Raw genomic sequence first — 24,217 nt, 5'->3', positions numbered from 1 at the left:
CAAAGATTTCTGTCAAGGCCCCAGCAACCTCCTCCCATGCCTCCCTCAGTACTCTGGGGTAGATCCCATCTGGCCCTGGTGAGTTATCCACCTTAATATTCTTCAAGACGCCTAACACCTCTTTTTTGATCGCAACATGATCCAGGCTATCTACACACTCTTCCCTAGACAAATCGACCACTAAGTCCTTCTCTTTGGTGAATACTGATGAGAAGTATTCATTTAGTATCTTTCCCATTTCTTCTGGCTCCATACACAGATTACCACCTCTGTCCCTGAGTGGGCCTACCCTTTCCCTGGCTACCCTCTTGCTTTTTACATATGTATAAAAGGCCTTGGGATTTTCCTTAATCCTGGTTGCCAGTGACTTTTCATGACCCCTTTTAGCCCTCCTGACTCCTTGCTTAAGTTTCTTTCTACTTTCTTTATATTCTCCACGGGCTTCATCTGTTCCCAGCCTTCTAGCCCTTACGAATGCTTCCCTTTTCTTTTTGACTAATCTCACAATATCCTTCATTATCCAAGGTTTCTGAAACTTGCCATGCTTATCCTTCATCCTAGCAGGAACATGCCGGTCCTGAATTCTTATCAACTGACGTTTGAAAGCCCCCCACATGTCAGTTGTTGATTTGCCCTCAAACATCCGCCTCCAGTCTAGATTCCTCAGTTCCTGCCTAATATTGTTATAATTACCAAGAAAGATTACACAAACCAGGGTTATATTGTCTGAAATTTAGAAGGCAGAGCAGTGATTTGATCAAGGTTTTCAAGGTATTATAGAGAATAACTATTTTCACTGGCTGGAGAGTCTAAACGTTAGAACCTGCCCTTTCAGCAGTGAAATTAGAAAACACTTCTACACACAAATAACGGTAGAAATTTGGAACTCTCTTCCGCAAATGACAATTAATGCTGTGTTAATTGTCAATTTTAAATCTAAGATTGATAGATTTTTGTTAACCAAATGTATTAGGGATATGGGACAAAGACAGTTATATGGAGTTAGGAAAAGGCACGAGGGACTAAATGACCTATTCCTATTCCCATGTTTCTTTCATTACCCTTCAATAACAACAACTTATATTTATATTCTGCCTTTAACATAATAAAACATTCCAAGGTGCTTCACAGCAGTGTTATAAAACAAAATTTGACACTGAGTCACTTAAGAAAATATTAGGTCAGATGACCAAAAGCTTGGTCAAGGAGGCTTTAAGGAGTGTCTTAAAGGAGGAAAGCACGGTGGAGAGGCAGAGAGGTTTGGGGAGGGATTTCCTTCAAAACTACTTCATTGCTGTAAAGAGTTTTCGTGAAAGTTGCTATATAAGCCTCTTTTTTTTTTACAAGAGCAATGAGACCATGGAGAGATTTGAACCCCTGAGAGAGAAAGACTTAAAGGTTTAGAGAGGAAATTCCAGAGCTTAGGGCCTAGGCAGCTGAAGTCACAGCTTGGAAACCGTGTCTTGTAAATCTGGGGTATGGAGAGGTTGGGGCATACCTTTACTGTCTAAGAAGATTCTTCAAGCTGTCAGTATAGTTCTCTAATGTGTATTAACAGTATCTGTGTCCTTTATCTAGCCTGGCAGCCAATGGCATTTCCACGGAGGGCGGGAAAAGTTTGGCGGCAGCACTGAGAGACAACAGATCCCTGGAGATATTTTGGTAATAACAATCTCAGCTTCAGAATGTTCAGCTTTATCTGGTGAACAGCAGGTTTTTTGTCAAAGCTTTGTTGACCCTAAACTTTCTGATTGGTCTTCTTAGCTCTTCGAGATAAGGAAAGAGTTTGCATTTATGTAGGACATTTCACAGTCTCAGGAAGTCCCAAAATGTTTTAGAGCCAATTAAGTATTCTTTGAAGCAACGTTCCCACCAAGCTGCATAGCCATGCAGCAACCTGGAAGTTTCCGTGGAGGTTGGCTCTTTTAAGCTACCGTACCCGAAAGGTCACACAAAAAATTTAAAGATTTCACGCACTTAAATGAATAGGCCGCGCTCAATGAAGAAAAAGAGGGAGCGTTACTTTGAAGTGTAGTCACTGTTGTAGAAGGCCAATTTGTGCAGAACAAGCCCCCACAAACACTGATAAGATGATGACCAGCTAATCTGTTTTGGTGATGTTGATTGAGGGATAAATATTGGCCAGGACATTGGGGAAAGCTCCCCTGCTCTTTTTCAAAATATAGTGTCATAGGTTCTCTTACAAACACCAGAGAGAAAAGACATGACGTGGTTTAGCATCTCACCTGAAAGACAGCATGCTCAACAGTGCAGTAAACACTCAGTACAACACTGAAGTGTCAACCTAGAAGATGCGCTCGAGACTGTATTGTGGGGCTTAAACCCATAACTTCTGATTTGTGATGTGAGTGCTACTACTGGGCCATACCTGACACAATGCCAGCAGAACATGGGTTAAAAGTAGCAAATTTAGGACTAGTGCCAGTAAGTTATTCACAGGCAGACTGATCAAGACATGGAATGCTTATACCACATGAAGGGAAGGGAGCACTTCTGTGTTTACTGTTACAAAGACAGAGAAAACGGGCAAGATATTAATGAAGGGTCCGCACCCTGAATCGTGGACAGTTCCTTCCATCAGTTCTGACTGACCAGTTGTGCGTTTCTAGCTTTTCTATGTGTTTTTGTTAAAGGTTGCCACTGTTTTGCTTCCAACTTGTGTTTACTGTGTTTGAGCAACAATCAAGTTCAGAAGCTTTTTCACCATTTTAACATTTTCTTCTGTAAACTAGGTTGACAGAAAATCAGTTGAATGATGAAGCAGCAGAGTTATTCGCTGAAGCGCTCAGAGTCAACAAAAGCCTACTTCACTTATGGTAAATGTCTGTGTGCATTCTGCACAATACATTTCCTTTGTCTTTGGTAGACAGGATTAGAATTTGCACCCACCTCCAACTGCCCCACCCAGTCGAACAACCTTTTTCTCTCACCTCCAATAATTTTATGACTAATAAATGAAAACGTTTGAAGAAAATGGGGAAAACAACACGCACCATCATTTTTGATGACACTATGATTTTTCTCTAGGATTTCTTACAGCAGTGCCCAGGAGATTAATCTTGCTTTTATTGAGTTTCCAGGACTATCAGAGCTCAGGCACTAGATTGCTGAAAGCATGGCCTCCAACTTTGGGTGAAGGAAGTGGGGCTTGCACAGAGGGTAGAGTTGGAATAACACAGGACTCTCCAAGGGTTGCACGACTGGAGGTGGCTACAGAGATAGGGAGGAGTGAGGCCGTGGATAGATTTGAACACAAGGATGAGAATTTTAAAATCAAAGCATTGTTGGACCAGGAGTCAATGTAGATCAGCAAGCACAGGAGTGATGGACGAATGGGTCTTTTGTGAGTTAGGATGCGGTCAGTGGAAGAAGATTCATATTGGACCCGAAACATTAAGCCTTGTTTCTCTCCCTCTCCACTGATGCTGCCAGACCTGCTGAGTTTTTCCAGCACTTTATGTTTTAAGTTCAGATCTCCAGCATCCACAGTAGTTTGATTTTATTTTACTGCATTGGAATAGCCAGGTTTAGAGGTAGCAGAAGCATGGATGAGCAGCAGATTGACGGAAACAGGGGCGGAGACAGATGATATTGCCGGGTCTGGAAGAATGTGTGATGCAGATAGGAGGGCAACTCATTAAGTAATGTAATTACTGTCATGAAGCCTCACATTCGGCAAAATGGAACTGAAATTCATAGTATGTCGATTTAATGACGAGAAACGGTATTATGCAGAGATAATATTGAAATATCTTATTTACAGGGTGATCAGCAACAAAATTACAGTGGTGGGAGCAAATCATTTCTTCGAGATCCTCAAAGAAAATGCAACAATAGAAGAGATTTGGTAAGAAAAATCTTATTGCCCGGGAATATCATAAAATCTTACAACACAAAAGGAGGCCATTCACTACAAAGAGCTGGCTCCTTGAAAGTGTTATCCAGTTACCTCCCTTGCCCTGTTCTTTCCACAAAGTCCTACAATTTTTTCCCTTTCAAATATATATCCAATCCCTGGATTATTCACATTGTCAATGCAATACCCTGTCCTCAGTGGTGATTCTCCATGCTATGTACCAATCCGCCTCGGAGACATTGGAAAGGACTCTGCTCTCAGGTAAAACTGTTCTAACAAAAGAAATGTCCCTGGGATACAACTGGCCGTCAGCGACTCTGGGGGTAATTTTAACCACCAGAAACAGGGGAGCTGGGGTCAGGTGAGATGTAAACATTTTTAAAATCTTGAACCTGTCCCCAAGCCGACCCACTTCTGGATTTAAAAGGGGAAGGGCAGGGGGGCGGCCAGCTAACCCTTTCACAGGAGGTGCGTTGGCACTTTAAATATTTTAATGAAGTTGGCAACCTCACTTTTGAAGGTTTAATCATGGTTGACTGGGTTTTCCAGGTGGTTGGAAACTTGGCAGCTCAAGGAACACAAGGACAGCTTCAGGGAAAAGAAAATTTCTCTTCCAGCGCTGCTTGTAGGCTAGGAGGAGTTGGAGTGCTTCCGTCCCAGCCCACCAAGCTACCACCTTCACTGCCACCAAACGCCCACAACCTCCCACCATTGGAGTTTCCCCATCTGAGCCCCACCTCCAGCATCAAGGATTGGACCCTCCCAACATTCCCATTCCTCATCAGCACCGCCTCCCCCCGCGCCCCCCCAACACCCCCAAACCTTCCACCCCATCCAACCACTAACACTGTGGCAGGTTCCTTCCCTGCTCCTGCCGCCTTCTCAGTAGGGAGCTAAGCCGGTCAATCAGGCTGACCTCTAGGCAGGGAACGTGTTGGGAAAAAGACAACACTGTGGATTACCAAGCATATTCGTATGCTGGAGTTTCCAGTCCAAAACCGCTCACACCTACACCCCCGCACAGCCACCCCAGCCTCGCCGCCCACCGCTCACAGAACCCTTCCCCAGTGAGGCCTCTGAGTAAAAACCCTTTTATTTGACCTGGACCACATGGCTGCTGTGACTACGAGTATATTGTTATGGGTAATTCAGCTTTAGAGCCTGCACCAGTTTTAACAGTTGCTTTACTGCTGTGCTAATGTTTAGCAGTTTGCTCTACAATGTTAAAGGAGAATCTACAAAACGCCAATAGCCTCAGGCAATCTTAGAGTGTTTATAAACAGCTCTGCAGCATAAAAGAGTCGTAATCACTTAACTGAGGTAAACCTTTAGCTCAGTGGTAGCATTGGTCCCTGAGTCAGAAGGTGCAGGGTTCAAAATGCTGCTCCAGACAGTCCCGTCTGTGGAGATTGGAGCTCTGCCCTTGAATTCTGTGTTGAAATCCACTCATTTGGAGTGGCTGAGGAAGACTTCCCCTCACCATATGGTTTGTGAGAATCCATAGAACCCTCTTCCCATAAGGACTAACCGGCCAATAGACATTGCAATCCAAGATTCCAATAATGCTTCTTTTCAATAAAATTTGTGTAGATCTTTGTTCTTTCACAAAGTCTTGTGAATAAGAAGCGTTGTGTGTTATCCGGCACTTAGCAGTCACTAAGACTTCATTTTGTGGACCTCTGGGACAGGCACTAACCTGTTTGGATTCTTTCCTAATCAGCTTGAATGGTAATAACATCTCTGCGGAAGAAGCCAAAAGGTTTAAGAAAGAAAAACGGATTGTGCTTTGAACGATATTTCCCGTGCTGGAGCCATCATACACCATGAAGCTGAAAAATGTTCAACAGTCGTAACACTACCTACCTATAGAACAAAAAGAAATCTGCCAAGTGTTTTCTATGTGGGTTTCAGTGAGTGGGACAATCTAAAGGAATTGAAAGTTTGCTGGAAAGCCAGCATGTAAACCATGGTATTTTCCACTGACCCTTCAAGATACATTGAAAATGCCTTTGTGACTCATCGGATATGAGCAACGGTAGCTGCTGACACTACTCCCAAGGTTTCATTGCAAAGGCCTGGGTATAACCTTGACATCTATCATTACTATTCTTCTACCATAAATGAACAGAATTTATACTGAAACAGTGTCAAATTGGAATTTCTGTCATTCACATGGATGCCGACAGCTAAATGTTTGTACTTATTTATGGTTATTTATGGTATGACATACTGGTGGATAATAAAAATAAACTTGTGGGAATGAATTGACTTAAGTTTGTAAACAAAAAATATGTCTATATAGTTACATACAGGGGAGAGAGATAGACTGAAACCCCCAATTACCTTTGTCTGTTATCAGTGTAGTTTAATTTTGATAAGGCAGCTGTGTATTCCCAACACCACCCCATCCCAACACCCCCACCGCCCCCCGCCCCCGGTCACCAGTGTGTGGTCACCAGCAACAGACTTTCACAGTTAGGAGTGTCATTTATTCACACATTCACTCCAGAAAAGTCTATCACTACATTAATCAAACACACATGCCCAAAAAAGATACAATTAAAGACAGTGGTGCACTTCTACAAATATTAAAACCAAACAGAATAATTAGCAGTTCATGTGTCTTTGAGACTGCAGTGAAGGAGGGAGCTTTACCCAATCTAGAACTGAAGTTCAGGTAAGTTCAGATGGCTGGGGTTAAACCTAGATAAACCGCAGAGTCCCTTCAAAGTAAGGACTGTTCGGCTGGTCGTATAGGCAGGCCCTAATGACTGTTGAAACTGGAGGCCCAATTTCTTACAGGCGAACTCAGAGCTGTTTGGAGGAGGCTTTTAAAAGATTTTAAGTCTCACAAGTCTTGAAAAGGCCAGATCACACAGCCTTTTCTTTGTAGCTTTGATGCTGTTGCTGGTGTTCTGCCAACTTCCCAGTCTCTTTCTTTCTCTCAGCTTTTGGATGAAAGGATTTCAAAATCAGAGGGCAGTTTCGATCACATATGAATGGCCATTGATACACGATGGAAGGCAAATGATGGTCTTTCATAATGAAGAAGGAGTTCTAGTCACATGGTCAAAAGCCATTGATATATGGTAGAAGGTGATCTTTAGCAATTCATTGTGGATACTTAATCTCAATAGTCCTCCTTTGTTATATGGCAGACTGTGGGACTCAGAGTCTGGGAGTTTATTGTCCCTGAGTTTTGGAGTAGCCTTGTCAATAGAAGCTGTGAAATTCCACAGAATAGTGCTATTTAGGCATGTCCATTCAAGGGATGCTGCTGCCCATTATAATCCAATTTGGAACTTTCTAGAAAGCTTGCTAGGCTGTTGAAGTTGTAAAAGTCAGGTGACCCTCTCAGCAGCCATTTTACAGTCCATCAGGGTCCATTTTAAAAGGAATATTGTTTTGAAAAATATGTAACATCTTCATGTCTGTACTTGAATGATAATATAAAATTACATATGATTCCTTATCTCCTTTTAGTACACAAATGGAGACCTTTAAACTTTAATGTTAATACAGCAATATTGCAGAGAAAAATTCAACATGTTATACCAAGGGGTTAAATTAAAGACACCTATTTAGGCTTGTTATCAGCTCGAGCTGTACAAGTTGAAACTTGACATTCCATTGACTGGATACTTTGAGTGATCAGCCCATTATCATCCGCAAATCATCTCCCTTTCCCGTCTAGCTCCCTGTCTGTGAAGTTTTCCTCATGTCTGGTTCTTGGTTCTTTTGCCATTCAAGTTAAATTAGTGTACTCTGTATCTTTTGCATTCTACAAATGGGAACAATTTCTCCCTACCTACTCTGTCCAGACCCCTTACGAGCTCACTTTTGCCTCTGTGAACACTCCAGAAATTCTCTGGGCTGCGATCACTGCAAGTACTCTGGGATCATGCCTGTACACAACCTCACTTGGGGAGCACGTCCAGCACCTAGTTCCTAAAGGAGACCAGGAAATGCAGCCCTGGTACCCTGATAGATGAGAGGGTGGAGAAGGAAACTACATGCATGTAAACACTTTTTTAAAAAAGTGAGTTGTTTTGGTCTATGCTATGATTCTTGGCTTAATCTGCCATCATCCTTGGCCTCAATTCCCATGATCCTTGGCTTCAATTCCTGTCATCCATCCCAAGACTGTATGGAAGAGGCCAGTGCTACAGTCTACTAATGAGCTGACCTCAAAGATACACTCAGCCTCTGAAAGATCAGGGACCACAAGTTTTAGGAATTCCCACCCTCCCCCTGTCAATAGGCTTGTCTAGAATAGGCAAAGGCTCCTCTATCAAATAGAAGATACAATAATCACCACAGTCTTCAGTCCTTCCTTTGGAGTTACAATGGGGGTGTGCATAAGGGGTCAAGACTTTCAGCCCACTTTCTTTAATTTCACTCAGTTTCAGATGTCTTTTTTTTCTCAACAGGGTATTAGTTTGAATTAGCTGCTCCTTTCTGTTGAAAAGGAGAACTTGATAATATCATAGAATCATCACAGCACAGAAGGAGGCCATTCAGCCCATCAAGTTCACGTAATATGTTGTATAAATTTTGTATTTATCTTCCAACAAAGCATAGCCCTAGCTCAGTGGTAAAACTCCTGCTACTCAGTAAGAAGATTGTGGGTTCAAGTTCTGCTCCAGGGACTTAGAATCATAGAATGGTTATAACACAGGAGGAGGCCATTCAGCCCTTTGTGCCTGTGCTGGCTCTCAAAAGCAGGTGAGCTAGTCCCTTTCACCATGCTCTTGCAAATTTTAACTTCGGTGGTGGGGAAGCTTCTAGCAACAATTACTTGGGATAGAATTAATAGTCACATGGAAAAATGTGGGTTGATTAGGAAGAGTCAGCATGGGTTTCTTAAAGGAAAATCATGATTAACTAACTTGCTGGAGTTTTTTGAAGAGGTAACAGAGAGGGTTGATGAGGGTAATGCTGTTGACGTGGTGTACATGGGCTTCCAAAAGACATTTGATATAGTGTCACACAACAGCTTTGTGAGAAAAGTTATAGTTTATGGAATATTAGGGCTGGCAGCAACATGGATACAAAATTGGTTGAGTAATAGGAAACAACACGTAATGAATATTTTTAGGCCTGGAAGAAGGTTTGCAGTGGGGCTCCCCACTTTTCCTCATATATGTTAATGATCTAGATCTTGGTGTTCAGGGGACAATTTCAAAGTTTGCAGATGATTCAAAATTTGGAACCATTGTAAACTGTGATGACAGTGTAGAACTTCAAAAGGACATAAACAAGTCGGTGGAGTGGGCAGATAGATGGCAGATGAAGTTCAATGCAGAGAAGTGTGAGGTGATTCATTTTGGTAGGAAGAACATGGAGAGACAATATCAACTAAGGGGTACCACTCTAAAATGTGTGCAGGAGCAGAGGGACCTGGGTGTATATGTACATAAGTAATTGAAGGTGGCAGGACAGGTGGAGAGAGCAGTCAATGAAGCATACAGTGTTCTAGGCTTTATTAATAGGAGCATAGAGTACAAGAGCCAGGAGGTTATGCTGAACTTGTATAGGACACTAGTTAGATCTCAGCTGGAGTATTGTGTACAGTTCTGGGCACCACACTTTAGGAAAGATGTGAATGCATTGGACAGAGTGCAGAAGAGGTTTACAAAAATGGTTCCAGGTTTAAGAAATGTCAGTTATGAAGATAGATTAGAGAGGTTGGGTCTGTTCTCCTTGAAGAGGAGAAGGCTAAGAGAAGAATTGATAGAGGTACTCAAAATCATGAGGGGGCTGGACAGAGTAGATAGGGAGAGACTGTTCCTGCTTGTAAAAGGATCAAGAATAAGAGGACACAGATTTAAAGTTATTTGCAAAAGAAGCAAATGCGATGTGAGAAAAAACTTTTTCAGGTTCAGTTTCAGGTTCGTGGTTCAGGTCTGGAATACAATGCCTGAAAGTGGAGGCAGGTTCAATCGAGGAATTCAAGAGGGCATTAGATGATTTTTAAAATAGAAACAATGTGCAGGGTTATGGGGAAAAGGCAAGAGAATGACACTGAGTCATGATGCTCATTCGGAGAGCTGGTGCAGACACGATGGGCTGAGCGGCCTCCTTCTGCTCTGCAACAATTCTGTAATTCTGAATTTTTTCTCTTCAGGTTCCCTTTTGAAAGCTGCAATTGACTCTACCTCCACCACACTCTCAGACTGTGCATTCCAGATCCTAACCACAAACTGTGAAGTTTTCCTCATGTTGCCTTTGATTCTTTTGCCATCCAACTTGAGTTGGTGTCTTCTGCATCTTATGCATTCTGCAAATGGGAACAGTTTCTCCCTATCTATTCTGTCCAGACCCCATACAATTTTGAATACCTTTGCCAAAATCTCTTCTGAACCTTCTTTTCTCTCAGGAGAACAGCCCCAGGTTCTCCAATCCTTTTACGTAACTGAAGTCCCTCATCCCTGGAACCATTCTCTTAAATCTTTTCTGCATCCCCTCAAGCCTTCACATCATCCCTAAAGTGTGGTGCCCAGACCTGGAGGCAATACTCCAGTTGTAGCTGAACCAGTGTTTTATAAATGTTTACCATAACTTCCTTGCTTTTGCACTCTAGGACTCTATTTATACAGACCAGAGTCCTGTATGCCTTTTTAGCCACTTTCTCCACCATCCCTGCTACCTTCAATGATTTGTATACCCCCAGTTCCTGCACCCCTTTAGAATTGTACCCTTTAGTTCATATTGCCTATCCTCTTTCTTCCTATCAAAATGTATCATTTCCCACTTTTCTGCATTACATATGAGCACACATGCGAACATATGGATTAGGAACGGGAGTAAGCCATTCTGCCCCTTGAACCCATTTTATAAGATCATGGCTGATCGGATTGTGGCCTCAATTCCACTTTCCTGTCTACCCTCTAACAATTGACTCCCTCATCAATCAAGAATCTATTTAACTCGGCCTTAAAAATATTAAATGATCCTGCCTCTGCTGCTCTCTGGGGAAGAGAATTCCTCAGACTAATGACCCTCTGAGAGAAAAAGTTTCTCTTCATCTCCGTCTTAAATGGCATATCCCTTATTTTTAAACTGCAGCCCCTAGTTCTAGTCTCTCTTATAACGGGAAACAGCATCCACCCTGTCAAGCCCCCTCGGAACTTATTTTTTCAATAAAATCACCTCTCATTCTTCTGAACTCCAATGGACACAGGCCCAACCTGTCCAACCTCTCCTCATAAGACGAAGCCTTCATCCCAGGAATCAGCCGAGGAAACCTTCACTGCAATTATATCCTTTCTTAAGTGAGCAGACCAAATCTGTACACAGTACTCCAGTTGCAACCCCACCAATGCCCTGTACCACTGCAGCAAAACTTCCCTACGTTTATATTCCATTTTCCTTGCAATAAACAACACTCCATTTGCCTTCCTAATCACTTGTTGTGCCTGCATACTAACTTTTTTGTGATTCGTATACCAGAACCCTCAGATCCTCTGTACCACAGTGTTCTGCAATCTCTCTCCATTTAAATAATATGCTGCTTTTCTAAGCTTCTTGCTAAAGTGGCCACATTTTCCCAAATTATACTCCATCGGCCAAATTTTTGCCCACTCACTTAAACTCTCTATATCCCTTTGCAGACTCCTTTTGTCCTTTTTCTTCTACCTTTCTTTGTGTCATCAGCAAATTTAACAACCAGGTACCTGCTGACTCTACCACCCTGACATAAGTACATAATCTAAGCTGAAACACTAATGCAATCCTGAGGTTGTGCTGCATTGCCAGAGGTGCCATTTTTCAAAGAGACATTAAGCCAAAACCCTTTCTATGTTCTCAGGCTGATGTAAAGACCCCACAATTTTGAAGGCAGATGTTGCACTATTGTAATTATATACAATGCAGAAGCCAATTTGAGAGCAGCAAGGCTCCACAAACTGCAAACTCAAAGAGCAGAGTTCTCCTGGTCCAGGGTCAATATTTATCCTTCAACCAACATTACTGGTCCCTGTCACTTGCTGTATGAAACATATCCTATATTACAATAGTGACCACATTTACCTTTGAAATAGTACAGGTAATCTCTCACATGGGAGGGCAGACAGAATTTTGATTTGAGGTCTCATCTGAAAGTGGCACCTCTGACAGTGCAGTTACCAAACAGTGTGGCAATATTGTGCCGGAAGTGAATTGACCCATAGAGGAAGTCTGTGATTAAATATGACGAGATGTGAATTTTTTGTTTAGTTAGATCGAAGTTTAGTCGTTTAGCGGAAGTTTGATTTGAGGTTTCAGTGCACCAGGACTACTTATGGTGCCCCTGCAAAAAAACAGCTCTTATTGAGTAAAGAAGGATATCTGCTTAAAATACCAGTGAAGAAGAAAAATAAATTGTTCCACATTTGCTATGGAAGGTACAGCAGCCTATAAAGAGCAGGCTGCCTCTTACCTCGATCTCCTCACAGTGCATCGAGTGGAGTTAGTGAATGGAATTAAAAACACCGAGTGCATCCTGGATAACCTGCTACAGTCTGGATACTTTACCTTGGAAGATAAGGAACTTGTACAGAGGAATACAATTCGACATAACAAGGTACAAACGGACTAGCAAATCAGCGGGTCTCGATAAGAACAGGGCAGTTTCCTAGCATGTATAGTTAGCCAAAAGTTTCCCAGTGTTTCTTTTCGTAGCAGCCGCCTCTGTTATATACTTTGTTATATACAGGATTGGTCAGGCCCCATCAGGAATACTGAGCACAGCGCCTCGGGAAAGATATATTGGGTTCAGAGTGTGTGCAATGGTACTAGAGTTTAAATGATTGAATTATGAGGACAGGGTGCATACACTTGTTTACCCTTGAGTTTAGAGGATTGAGGGGTAAACTAGTCAAGGGGTTTAAAATGTCAAAAGGACGTGATAGATTAAGTACAGAGAAACTATTTCTTCTGGTGGGGGCAATTGAGAATGAGGTGGAATAATTTTGCGATTTTCGCTCGATCATTCAGAAGTGAAATCAGGAAGATCTTTATTCACAAAAAATGGAAGGGGAATCTGTCATTCGCTCCCACAAAAGGATGTGGGTGCAAGTGGTCAATTAAAACTTTTAAGGGTGAGATTGATACATTTTTGTTTGGTATGGGTATGAAGAGCAAAAGTGGGATAATGGAGTTGAGATACGGATCAGCCATGACCAAACTGAATGGTGATCAAAACAAAAAACTGCGGATGCTGGAAATCCAAAACAAAAACAGAATTACCTGGAATAACTCAGCGGGTCTGGCGGCATCGGCGGAGAAGAAAAGAGTTGACGTTTCGAGTCCTCATGACCCTTCAACAGAACAAGCTCGAGGGGATGAATGACCAACTCTTTTGTTATGTTACTATGTCTCTCCCCACATCAGTGTTACTGTGGCCCGGGGGTCTCAGCAGAATTAGCCTGAATCCCTATGCTGTGCAACACTTGATGCTCATCTCCCAAGGGACAGTTTTGCGGAGCCCCTGCCCCACTTATTCGTGGCAATCAGTAAGTCAAACTAAGATTAGTGCCTTGGCTCAGAACATCCAGTCTCCTGAACAGATGACGAGTGACAGGGCAATTCTTGATAACTAGGACACATTTTTAAATAATGTGTATGTAATGTAATGAGAGAGCAGGCGGGTTTGGGGTCTCCAATCCTTTCAGGTCAGGTTTTAATGGAGGTAGCATAGAGGATAGGCAACGAACCCACTCCCAGGAGATGGGTTGGCAATTTAAATATTACAATGAGGCCCTTCTGCTCAAACTTATCCAACATCTCAACTTTAACTCTGTCTGGCTGGCAATCCCAGGCCTCGGGAAACCTTTTGGCAAAAGGGAGGGAAGCTCAAGTGCCTTTCTACTTACCTGCTGGAACCAATTTCTCTGCCTCACTAACCCTTTGCAATTGGACAACCAACCCCTACCCCTGACCCTTGTGATCAGTCCCCCTGAGGCTTGACATCCGATTCCTTCCCTGAGGTCTCTGATCCCAGCATCACCCCCCTCCACCCCCCCAACCCTGAAGTCTTCAATTCTCCTCCTGAGGTCTCTGATATCACCCCGTCATGCTCTCTAATATCCCCATGGCCTCTGATTCCCCTCAAGGCTTTTGATCTCCCCACAAGATATCCCATTCAAACCCTTGAAGCCCCTGTCATCTCCCCGTGGCCACCAATTGCCCCTGGGACTTCCAGCCACCCCCAATGCATGCAGACCTCTTCTAAGGCCTTGAATCTCCCTCCTGAGGCCTCCAGTCACACCCCATGGTGACCAACTAACTGCCCCCACCACCCCCCACCCCACCCCCCCACACGCCTCCAATCTCCCTCTGATGCCTCTGATTTATCCTGAGGCCTCTAACCTACTCTAACTTTTCCCTCCCCCGACTGTGGCCTCCCATCAACCTCCCCACCCTCACCCCCTCCCGGGACATTCAATCCCCTCCCATGGCCTCCAATTTCCCTTCTCCAATACCTCTGATCTTACACCCATGAAGCCCCTGATCTTAACCGAGCCCTCCAATCCTTCCACAAGGCCTCCAAATCTTTTCCGAGGTTTCTGATCTGAAGCCACACATCCTGGCTTCTGAGTCCCCCAGCTGCCAGCATCTACCCAAGTTAAAATTCCCCAGTATGTGGAAGACATTAAAAGGGGGAAGTACCTTTCACGAAAAATGTTAAATGGTTGGCTCTGTGGTATCCAGTTTGTTTAATATTTCCTGGGCCATTGAGGTTCAGTCTGTTTATTGAAGAAGTGAAGATTGTGTAATTTTGTTTTAAAACCATAAAGAGATTTCTTGTCTGGAAGAAGATATTTATTTTAATTTTTTTTACTCTCTATGGAGATTTGTATTTTAGATGGAAACTACTACCCTAGCATCATTTTTTAAAAACCCTCACATTTATATAGTGCCTTTCATACCTCAGGACATCCCAAAGCACTTTACAGTCATTGAAGTACAGTTTTGAATTACAACAAGGGCAAGGAGTTCAGGGACTTCTTTGCCACTAAGACTGAGACCATCCAATCAGCTGCCTCTGCCACTTCCCCTATCCCATTGGGCTAGGCTTCCTCTACGGCTCCCCACAGCCCTAGCCCTGAACTTGTATTTTTCTCTAGTTTTCGTCAGGATTCCCCTCACGCCATCTCTGAGCTCATCTTTTTCATGAAACCCATGACACATATTCCCACCAAACTGCAACTGCCTTTCCTGCTCCTCATGTTAGTTGATTTTGTTAATGGTTCTCTTACCTCAGGCACCATCCCCCTACTATCATTATCCCTCTCCTCAAAAAAACTAAACCTTGAACCCTCCATCTTTGCAAATACCACCTCCATTTCCAACCTAGTTTCCTCTTCAAGGTACTTTATCATGTTGTCACCTTTCAAATCAATGCCCATCTTTCTTGGAACGCCATAGGAACTTAAGAAATAGGAGCAGAAGTAGGCCATTCAACCCTTGAGCCTGCTCCACCATTCAATACAATCATTGCTGATCCGATTGTGGCCTTAACTCGTTTTCCTGCCTGCCTCCCCATAACTCTTGACTCCCTTGTCAATCAAAAACCAAAAATCTTAAACATTTTCTGTTGCTGCTCCAGAGTTGTCCACTTTGTGGATGAGCCCCAAAGCTCAGCATCTGCATCCATCTGAGCAAAGCTTTGAGTGTCCTGTGCCCTCTGACAGGGACTCTCCACTGCAGTCCCCATCTCCAATGCCTGCTCTTGTTCATTTGTGATATGCTGTTTGCATGAGAGAACCTAACAATCATCACCCACGCAGATCCTTGGTCATCCTCAAGGGATTGCTAGCAGCTGAGTATGCCAGGAAGAGAGATGCTCAAGGAATTCACCTCACAGGATGAGGAACCATCCTTTCTAGGCGACCCTGTTCCCTTAGAGGACTCCAGAAGAGACACAGGAGTATGGAATCAGTGTAGATGTTGAAATGTTAGTAGTCGTGGCAGGGCCATCTCGTGATCTAACAGAAAGAGTATATTCACCAAGGTGAATCAGAGGATCAACAGTATGACATCGCACTTGTTCAGTAGGTCCCAGGCCAGGAACAGCCATGGAGGCCTGGAGTAAAGGTAAGTGGGGTGAGCTCACTGAGACGGGGTCATGCAGACTCCGGTGATGGATTGGGTGGTATGAGATCCTTAAGTGACACTTAATTGGCCATTCAGAATTAAATCACGACTAGAGAGTGAGATGCACTCAGGGGACCCTACAGTACATGCTCGGTCATATTTATCTGATAGTCACCCATTCTCTCTCTCTGCCTGCACACTCTTAAGCTCCGGGGTGACCACCTTCTGAAACAAACTTGCCATGAAACAATCAGGCCTGGACTTTTGTGGAGTTGGGCTGAGTCAGAAGGCCTTTAGAAATGGCAGATGGGACCCTATTCTGGGTTTCCCACCTCATGCCCATTTCCGGCAACTCTTGCTGGCACGGGGTAAGGCTGTGGGTAGTAACTCGCACACAGCACTCCCACCTATGCCGGTTCCATTTCAGGGGCACACATGTTGAACCCCCGCCCCACAATTTTGATAGAGCCGAGCCGTTCTGTTAGTGAACATGGCCAGAAGAGTGAACCATGACAGCAACTTAGTCTTGAGTCTGGAACCCAAACAAAAACTATTAGCATTCCCTTTGAAATAAAATTCCTCTCTCACCTTCTCATAAAACTGTCAATTACACATAGCTATTCACAGCATCAATGACAAAAAGCTTCCATCCACTCCACACATCCCAATCTTATGCAAATAAACACATGGGCACCAAAACAAATCCTTCAAGGAAAGATCAGCTCATTAAAAGGTAACAAAGATGTAATCAAAAGAAAACACTCAAATACCATGTTTGAATCTCTCCAATCAGGTTTCCACCTCTGCAACAGTACCAAAATGTCTCTTATCAAACCCACAAATGATTTAAGTGACTGGGGCAAAGGTAAACTATCCCTCCTCACTCTTCTTGACCCGTCTACAGTCTTTGACACAGTTGACCACACCATCCTCTCCATGCCTCTCTCCGTTGTCCAGTTAGACAGCTACACTGGCCTGGTTTCATTCTTATCTATCTAATCATAGCCAGAGAATCAGCTACAATGTCTCTCACACTATTATCTGGTTTCTCCCAAGGATCTATCTTTGGTCCCCTCCTATTTCTCATCCACATGCTGCCCCTTGGTGACATCACCCGAAAACACATCTGTTTCCACATGTGCAGTGATGACATGCAGCTTTACCACACCATCTCCCTTGTCTCTAAATTATCCGACTGCTTGGCTGACATCCAATACTGGATCATCAGAAATTTTCTCAAGCTAAATATTAGGAAGACTGAAGCCGTTGTCTTCATTTTTTCCACAAATTCTGCTCCCTTGTCACTGATGCCATACCCGTCCTGTGCAAATGTCAGAGGCTGAACCAGACTGTGTGTAACCTTGATGCCTTATTTGACCCAAATGAGCTTCCAACCACATATCCGTGCCATCACTAAGACCACCTATTGCCATCTCCATAATAATGCATGACTCCCCCGCACCTGTGTCTTAGTTCATCTGCTGCTGAAGATCTCATCAATGCTTTTGTTACCTCTGGTGCCTGATTATTCCAGTGCACTCCTGGCCTCCCATGTTCTACTCTTAGTCACTTAAGATGTCATTTGTGGGTTTGATAAGAGATATTTTGGTACTGTTGCAGAGGTGGAAACCTGATTGGAGAGATTCAAACATGGTGTTTGAGTGTTTACTTTTGATTGACATCTTCATTACCTTTTAATAAGCTGACCTTTCTTTGAATATAATGTTTGATATAACCCTTCTGAAATATGTTAACTTCACTTTCTTATAGCAATGAAATGAAGAGACTTAATACTGAGGTCAAAATGAGGAGACTTAACAGAGATCGAAATGAGCAGAATTAACCTATTTTGATTAGGATACCCAAACTTCTGCTGCCTGTGCCCTCGCTTACACCTACCATCCTTACTTTGATGGCAAATGGGTAGGCGCCTTTTTAATTGGCAGCTTGCTGTAAAATCAGGACGCTGTGTGGATAGCTGCCACCATTGGAGTTGGGATTTTCACTTGTTTCCAATGGCTGAAAAAATTCAAAGATCATAAGGTTCAGCCCCTTGTTTCAGTAAAGGTGACCATGAAACTGCCAGGTTGTGGTTAAAACCCTATTTGGTTCACTAATATCATTTAGGGAAGGAAATCTCCCACCCTCACCTAATCTGACCTGTATGTGACTCCAGACCACCGCAATGTGGATCTCCTATCTATCCTTTCAAATGGCCTGGCAAGCCACTCAGTTGCATTCAAAAAGATAGCTCACCACTTCCTGCACAAGGGCAACTAGAGATGGGCAATAAATGCTGGTCTTGCCAGCGATGGCCACATTCCATGAAAGAATGTAAAAACATTAGGCAAATGACACTAACCGTTTGTCATCACCATATGGTGCTGCTCATAATGTATTAAATGTGCCAAGTGTTTTGGGCAGTTCAGTAGGTTCTTCAATTCACTCATATTTGTGAAATCTGCCCCTTGGTAATTGGATTCATCAAGGAAGGTGAGAGAGAAATGCACAATTGAAGCAGGTTGTAAATTCATTCACGGCTATTAATCCTTAGCAGTTGAATATTATGTTTGATTTAACCCTTCTGAAATATGTTAATTTCAGTTTCTTATAGCAATGAAATGAGGAGACTTAACACTGAGGTCAAAATGAGGAGACTTAACAGAGATCGAAATGAGGAGAATTAACCTATTTTGATTTAACTGGACAATTGCCTATAATGAGCAAATTGCACTATGCGCCCGCTACAAGCAGAAGATTGTATTTGTGCAGTGGCCTTTAAGAGACAGACCGGCTTAAACATATCACCACATCATAACTTGCTCCCGAAATCAGACTTGCTTGTCAGCAAAGCTGCAGAAATCAGTTGGTCTTATCATGCATTTATAGAGACCCTTAAGCATATAAAAAAAATAAAATCCCAAGGCAGGAGGAGAAAGGTACACTGAGACTTCGCTGGAGAGCTAAGAGAGATGGCTGACACCTTGCTCAAATCCAGGGGAGTCGAGAACATTTGTAAAGACAAAATGAGAGGTAGAGAATACTGAAGGGTTTAGAGACAGAAGGGCTCTACTATAAGCTGAGATGGCTGGACTTTGTCAGCAAGAGTTGAACAAAGGGAGAGAGGCAAGAGTAAGATGACAGGGTGACACAGGATGGAACAAGAAACTGGGGAAGATCTAAGGTGGGACAAAGGCATGGGTATTTATATGTGTTGGCAAAGCAGTGTAGATCAGCAGGAATGCAAATGACTGGCAAACAGACCAAGATGTGAATGGCTGAGATTCAGGGTAATTTTTGGAATATTTATAAGCCCTTAATTGGCACATTATCCACCATCTTGAAACTCTTTTTAATGCTGCTAACATTAAGGTTGTTGATACACTTTTTTTAGGTGCGTGAAATCCTTGATATAATACACAGTAAAGGACATGAAGCTGCCGAGTATTTTGTACATGTGATATACAGGGCTAAGGAGGTTTATCCAGAACTCCAAGATTGGATAAAAGCCATTCAGTATCAACCACCTGAGCATTTATTGAAAAAACCAGTACTACTCACAGATGCTGGTAAGTAAATATGTTGTTAATGAAACCAATGTATAGGCCTGCAAGGAAAATAGGACATCACTAACCTAACATTCTCATTATTTGAGGGAGGAATTGTGGCAGGAGTAAGGGACCTATATTATACAATGGGTGGAATTTTCCGTTCCCGCTGGTGTCAAGCGTGTTTGGTGGTGTGAGCAGACAATATGAGACAATCGGTTTTACGACGACAGGAAACCAGTTTGCGATTGTCCGCTCAGACAGCGGGCCACGTTTCCACCATCGGATGTCGGGGACCTCATTGTAATACTTCAGCATATCATTATCAGGCCAGCCCGCTGAAATCGCCCCCGCCCACCCCCATTGGATTGTGCGTCCACATCAGCGGGAAAGTAGGCCGACGTGTTTCACAACAGCACATATAAGGCCTGCACTTTGAGGGGAACTCAGGGGTGAGTACACAGTAACGTTGTGCAGCGCTCACCAGGGTCTCCTGTTGGACTTGAAGCTTGAAGGGTGTCGGGGGTTGGAGTTAAGGGCAGCCCTGCCATTGAGGTGACTGGTGGCAGGGAGGGGTGGGGGTTAAGGGCAGCGCCGCTGTTGAATATAGCGCACAAGAATTCGGGGTGGGGGGCGTCGGGTGTGTGAGGGAAGTGGCCACGCATTCGGGAAAATTGTATGAAGTGACCATTCCCCTGCAACTGAGACAGTTCAGACGCAGCCACACTGATGTGATTGGAGTTCGGCTCGTGGCTTATCTGCCCACTCAAGCAACACAGAGGCATCAAAGTGCCACCAAGTGCTCCAGAACATCCCCCCGCCACCCCCACCGAGCACAGACTGCAAATTCATGGGCATTTTAGTGGACTGCAGAGCAGATGGACGGCTGCACACGTTGTACAATCTCCTCGTTAATGCTGGCCATGGAGCAGTCACTGCTGGAGGCTCACAGCCTCTTGCAATGTCAGCACCCCAGTTTGGACCAGTCTCCCCCATGGTTCAAACTAACAGGGCAGCCATGCAGCGCACTAATCTCTGGCCATCCAAGTGGTGACCAGCACTCTGCAGGGCCGTCACACTTAATCAGGACAGGTTCTTAGTACACCCATGCTAACCATGTGTCTCTTTCATCCTGCAGGAGGAGTACATCAGGATCATGGAGCCTGGTGAACTAGCTGTATGCCTGGTGGCCTACAGAGCATGAAGATGAGAGAGGAGAGGGTGACTGAGGCTCCTGGTTGCGCAGAGAGAGGAGCAGCAACCTTAGGAAGAAGGGGCAGATGGAGCTCCTGCACACATCACACAAGAGCCACGGCGCACCGTTGCAGGCAGGTGCCTAATGACACCCAGAGTCTATAGACACCGCCTTTTGTTCCTGTAGATGACTGAGAATCAATGTCGTTGAAGACTGCTCATGTCTAGGGAACTGGTCGGTCACATCTGCCAGCGACTGCAGCATTTGGCGCCACAGGGACATGGAGGGCATCTACTGCCAGTGGCCGTCAAAGTGACTGCGGTGCTCAATTTCTATGCCAATGGTTCCTTTCAATCACTCCACAGGTGATCTCTGTGGGACCTCACAAGCCTTTGCCCACAAATGCATCCGTGAGTTCATGGATGTCATCTTTGCGAGGGCACACAACTTTGTGCATTTCACCCGGGACCAGGACAGCCAGGATGCAAGAGCGATTGGGTTTGCCCAGACCTTGGGTTGCCCACAGGTGCAGGGTGCCATCAACTGCACTCACGTGGTGCTCAGATCTCCATCACAACATACGGTGGACAACACCAATCACAAGGGGTTCCATTTACTGAATGTGCAGCTGGAGTGTGAACACCAGAAACACATCCTGCAGGTGTGTGACTGGTTTCCAGGGAGTGTGAATGATTCCTACGTCCTCAGTCGGTCACAGATCCCTGGAGTCTTCCAGGGTCCACAGAAGCTGCAGGGATGTCTCCTCGGGGGACAAGGGCTTACCACAGAGGCCGTGGCTGATGACACCCATGCGGCGGCCTCAGACTGCAGCAGAGCGATGGTATAATGAGTCTCATGCTTCAGCTCTCAGCTTGGTGGAAATGACCATCAGGATGCTGAAAATGAGGTCCTGGTGCCTGGACCAATCTGGTGGAGCCCTGCAATGCAGTCTACAGAGGGTGTCACGCATCATCATTGTCATCTACTGCATCCTTAACAACCTGGCACTCCAATGGGGAGACGAGCTGGCTGAGGATGGGATGGAGGAGCTGCACGCCTACTCAGATGAGAAGAATGGCAACAGCGATGAGGTCCTTGGAGGCAGCAATGACAGGGATGACATTGGCGCACTTGGGAGGCCCCTCATAGCTGTTAGATTTGTGGAGAATGATGACAACATGCAGTGAGGTGACCCCATAGTTCCTCACATCGCATCTGTGAACGTTTGACTCCAATCTGGTTTATGGCAGGATGAATAACCTCTGTGAGAATGCTCCTGTCATGGAGATACAGTGGAGGCCCTAATAGTTACTTGATTGCAGGAGGATGATGATGACATGCAGTGAGGACTCTCCATAAATCTTCACATAGCCTCTGAGAATGTCTGACTCCTGTGTGGCCGAGGGCAGCTCGCTTGCACTCTGTGATCAGGGTCATATCATAGAGACGCAGCCATGAAACTTTAGAAGCATCTGACCCTTTGTCTGCCTTCAGGACCTGAGCCCTTCAGGAGCTGGAGCACAGCACAGCATCAGGTGGTCACAGATGCTGAAGAGATGGGGGCCAGCCCAACCTTGAAGATGCTGAGAGCACAAAGAGAGAATGACGGAACTCTGTGGCACCTGCCTGCTACATTCTGGCAGCAGTGAAAGCACCCTAAGGTGCAGGCATCAGTAATGTTTCCAGGGAGTGTGAGGTTGGACCATCCCTTTGGTCTGAAGGCTGCACACAGCGCAGGGGAGAGGCCGAGGCTGAGACACCTGCCTTTATCTTATGCAGAAAGGTTTCACATCTGAGTGACAAGAACACAACAGAACAAGGAGCCATAGGCAGGGCGACATTCTTGGGAGTTTATTGACAATAGTGAACAGTATGTACAAGTGATTAACACTCATGCCCAGGCTGTGTAAGTAAGTCTCCTTAACTTTCCTAACTCTGCCAGTACATCTTGGTGCTCCCCAGACATCCACAGTGGAGGGGGAGGCAGCCTGCTGACTGTGACGCCCTGTCTGTATGACTTTGGCGGGCGTTCTGTGGAGGGCCAAGACTTGGAGGGCCCCAGCTTGCTTTTGGGGTCCTGCTGTGTGGCAGTGGCACCCTCCTCGGCCTGTGAAGCTGGAGCTGCTGGGATCACAGGAAGAGGGGAGTCGGATGGGCTGGACACTCTCTGAATCACCTGGATGGATGGGCCCAGAGTGTGCACCTGCTGATCCTCCTCCCGATGGGGACCCCCCCCAGGCTGACTCCTTGTGCGGCAGGGGTAGCTGGACTGAGATTAAGCTACCCGGCATCCCTCTCGCATACACACTGTTGGAGGTCAACAATGGGATCAGCAATGGAGTTGAGCCCGTGCAGCGGTGCAGGAGCGAAGTCCTGGACCAAGGTCTCCATGGCGGCCACCATCCTACCAGTGTTGACCTTGGCATGCCGGCGCTATCACCTCAGACTGAAGGTGGACGGTCTCCTCCATCATGCCTTGCAATCTGAGGAGTGCAGAGAACAGCCCCTCCTGATGTTCCTGAGCTTGCCTTTGCAGCTCCAGCAACTGTGACATGACCGAGTCCAGAGGCTCGTCACCTGACTCGGACTCAGCAAAGCTCTGGCCTCCGGCAGTCCTCCGAGTGCCAGAAACCTGGTAAGTTTCTGCCTCCACCTGCTGTGGATCGGATGGTGCAATGCGCTCAACAGATTGTAACCCTGATGCTATTCTAAAGCTAGGTCCCACTGAGGTGGAGGGTGTGGGTGAGCGCTGTGACGGGACTTTAGGGAGGGTGCCTCCAGATTCCTCTTCAGAGGTTTCTTCAGGGCTTGAATGGAGGCCCTGGATCATGGAGTCCATTGGCTGTTTGGCAGATGTGCCTGCGAAAGCAAGGGGAGATAATTAGTGCGTGGCAGTGGCCTGTGAAACAGGACACATCACTCACAGCATGGTTGTCTGATGGATGTTGCACTGCTGGACCCTCACTTGGTAGAGCAGTGTTGACCTCACCATCAGCACAGGACCGGTCCAGTTACTCGCCGGCCAGCTGGATGGCTCTGTTTTCAAAGTCCGTGAGGACCTTAATTTAGGGCATTCCCCTACTGGTCTGCAACCTCTCCCTCTTGTTGTGTGCCAGCTTATCCTGCATGAATAGAGATGGAGAAAGTGTAAGCAGGACGCCTGCCGGGCCAGATGATAAGTATGCCTGGTCTGTGCGGGCGGTGAGCGGTTTCATGGACAGGATGAGGACAATGAAAGTGTGCGTGAGAGAGTGAATGGTGATGTCCCTTAAACCAACAGTGAGTGAGGGCCCTGTGAATGTGTGAAAGGCTTGAGAGTGTGAGTTGAGAGTGATGAGAAGAATGACTTACCCTGGCGGAACTGAGGAGATCATTCATGCTCTTGTGGCACTGGGTGAAGGGTGTTGGTGCTGACTACCACTGCCAGCACCTCCCAAGCTGGGCTAGTGCTGTTGCTGCCCATCCTGCAACCAGAGCGGGGTTAAAGGACATCCTGGTGGGCCTGTACAGCATCCAAAA

At 45.1% G+C, this 24,217-nt stretch overlaps 2 protein-coding genes across 4 annotated transcripts in view; both read left to right on the top strand.

The window, feature by feature from the left end:
- The window catches only part of nod1 (nucleotide-binding oligomerization domain containing 1), a 60,858-nt gene extending 54,713 nt beyond the window's left edge, over nt 1-6,145 (top strand). For all 3 annotated transcript variants that reach the window (XM_078539407.1, XM_078539406.1, XM_078539408.1), the window contains exons 9-12: nt 1,579-1,662; nt 2,754-2,837; nt 3,785-3,868; nt 5,598-6,145. In XM_078539407.1, coding sequence (XP_078395533.1) covers nt 1,579-1,662; nt 2,754-2,837; nt 3,785-3,868; nt 5,598-5,667 — 322 coding nt within the window. In that variant the 3' untranslated portion in view covers nt 5,668-6,145. The remainder of the gene's footprint in view (nt 1-1,578; nt 1,663-2,753; nt 2,838-3,784; nt 3,869-5,597) is intronic.
- A 6,109-nt stretch (nt 6,146-12,254) lies between these two features.
- Nucleotides 12,255-24,217, top strand: part of LOC144673713 (nucleotide-binding oligomerization domain-containing protein 1-like) — a 34,088-nt gene continuing 22,125 nt past the window's right edge. Inside the window, exons 1-2 of the mRNA XM_078535418.1 lie at nt 12,255-12,440; nt 19,350-19,524. Of these exons, the coding sequence (XP_078391544.1) occupies nt 12,255-12,440; nt 19,350-19,524 (361 nt within the window). The remainder of the gene's footprint in view (nt 12,441-19,349; nt 19,525-24,217) is intronic.

This window comes from Cetorhinus maximus, chromosome 3 (genome assembly GCF_964194155.1).
Source record: "Cetorhinus maximus chromosome 3, sCetMax3.hap1.1, whole genome shotgun sequence".
Taxonomy (NCBI): domain Eukaryota; kingdom Metazoa; phylum Chordata; class Chondrichthyes; order Lamniformes; family Cetorhinidae; genus Cetorhinus; species Cetorhinus maximus.
The sequence above is the reverse complement of the archived record's forward strand: the minus strand, read 5'-3'. Positions and strand labels throughout refer to the sequence as shown.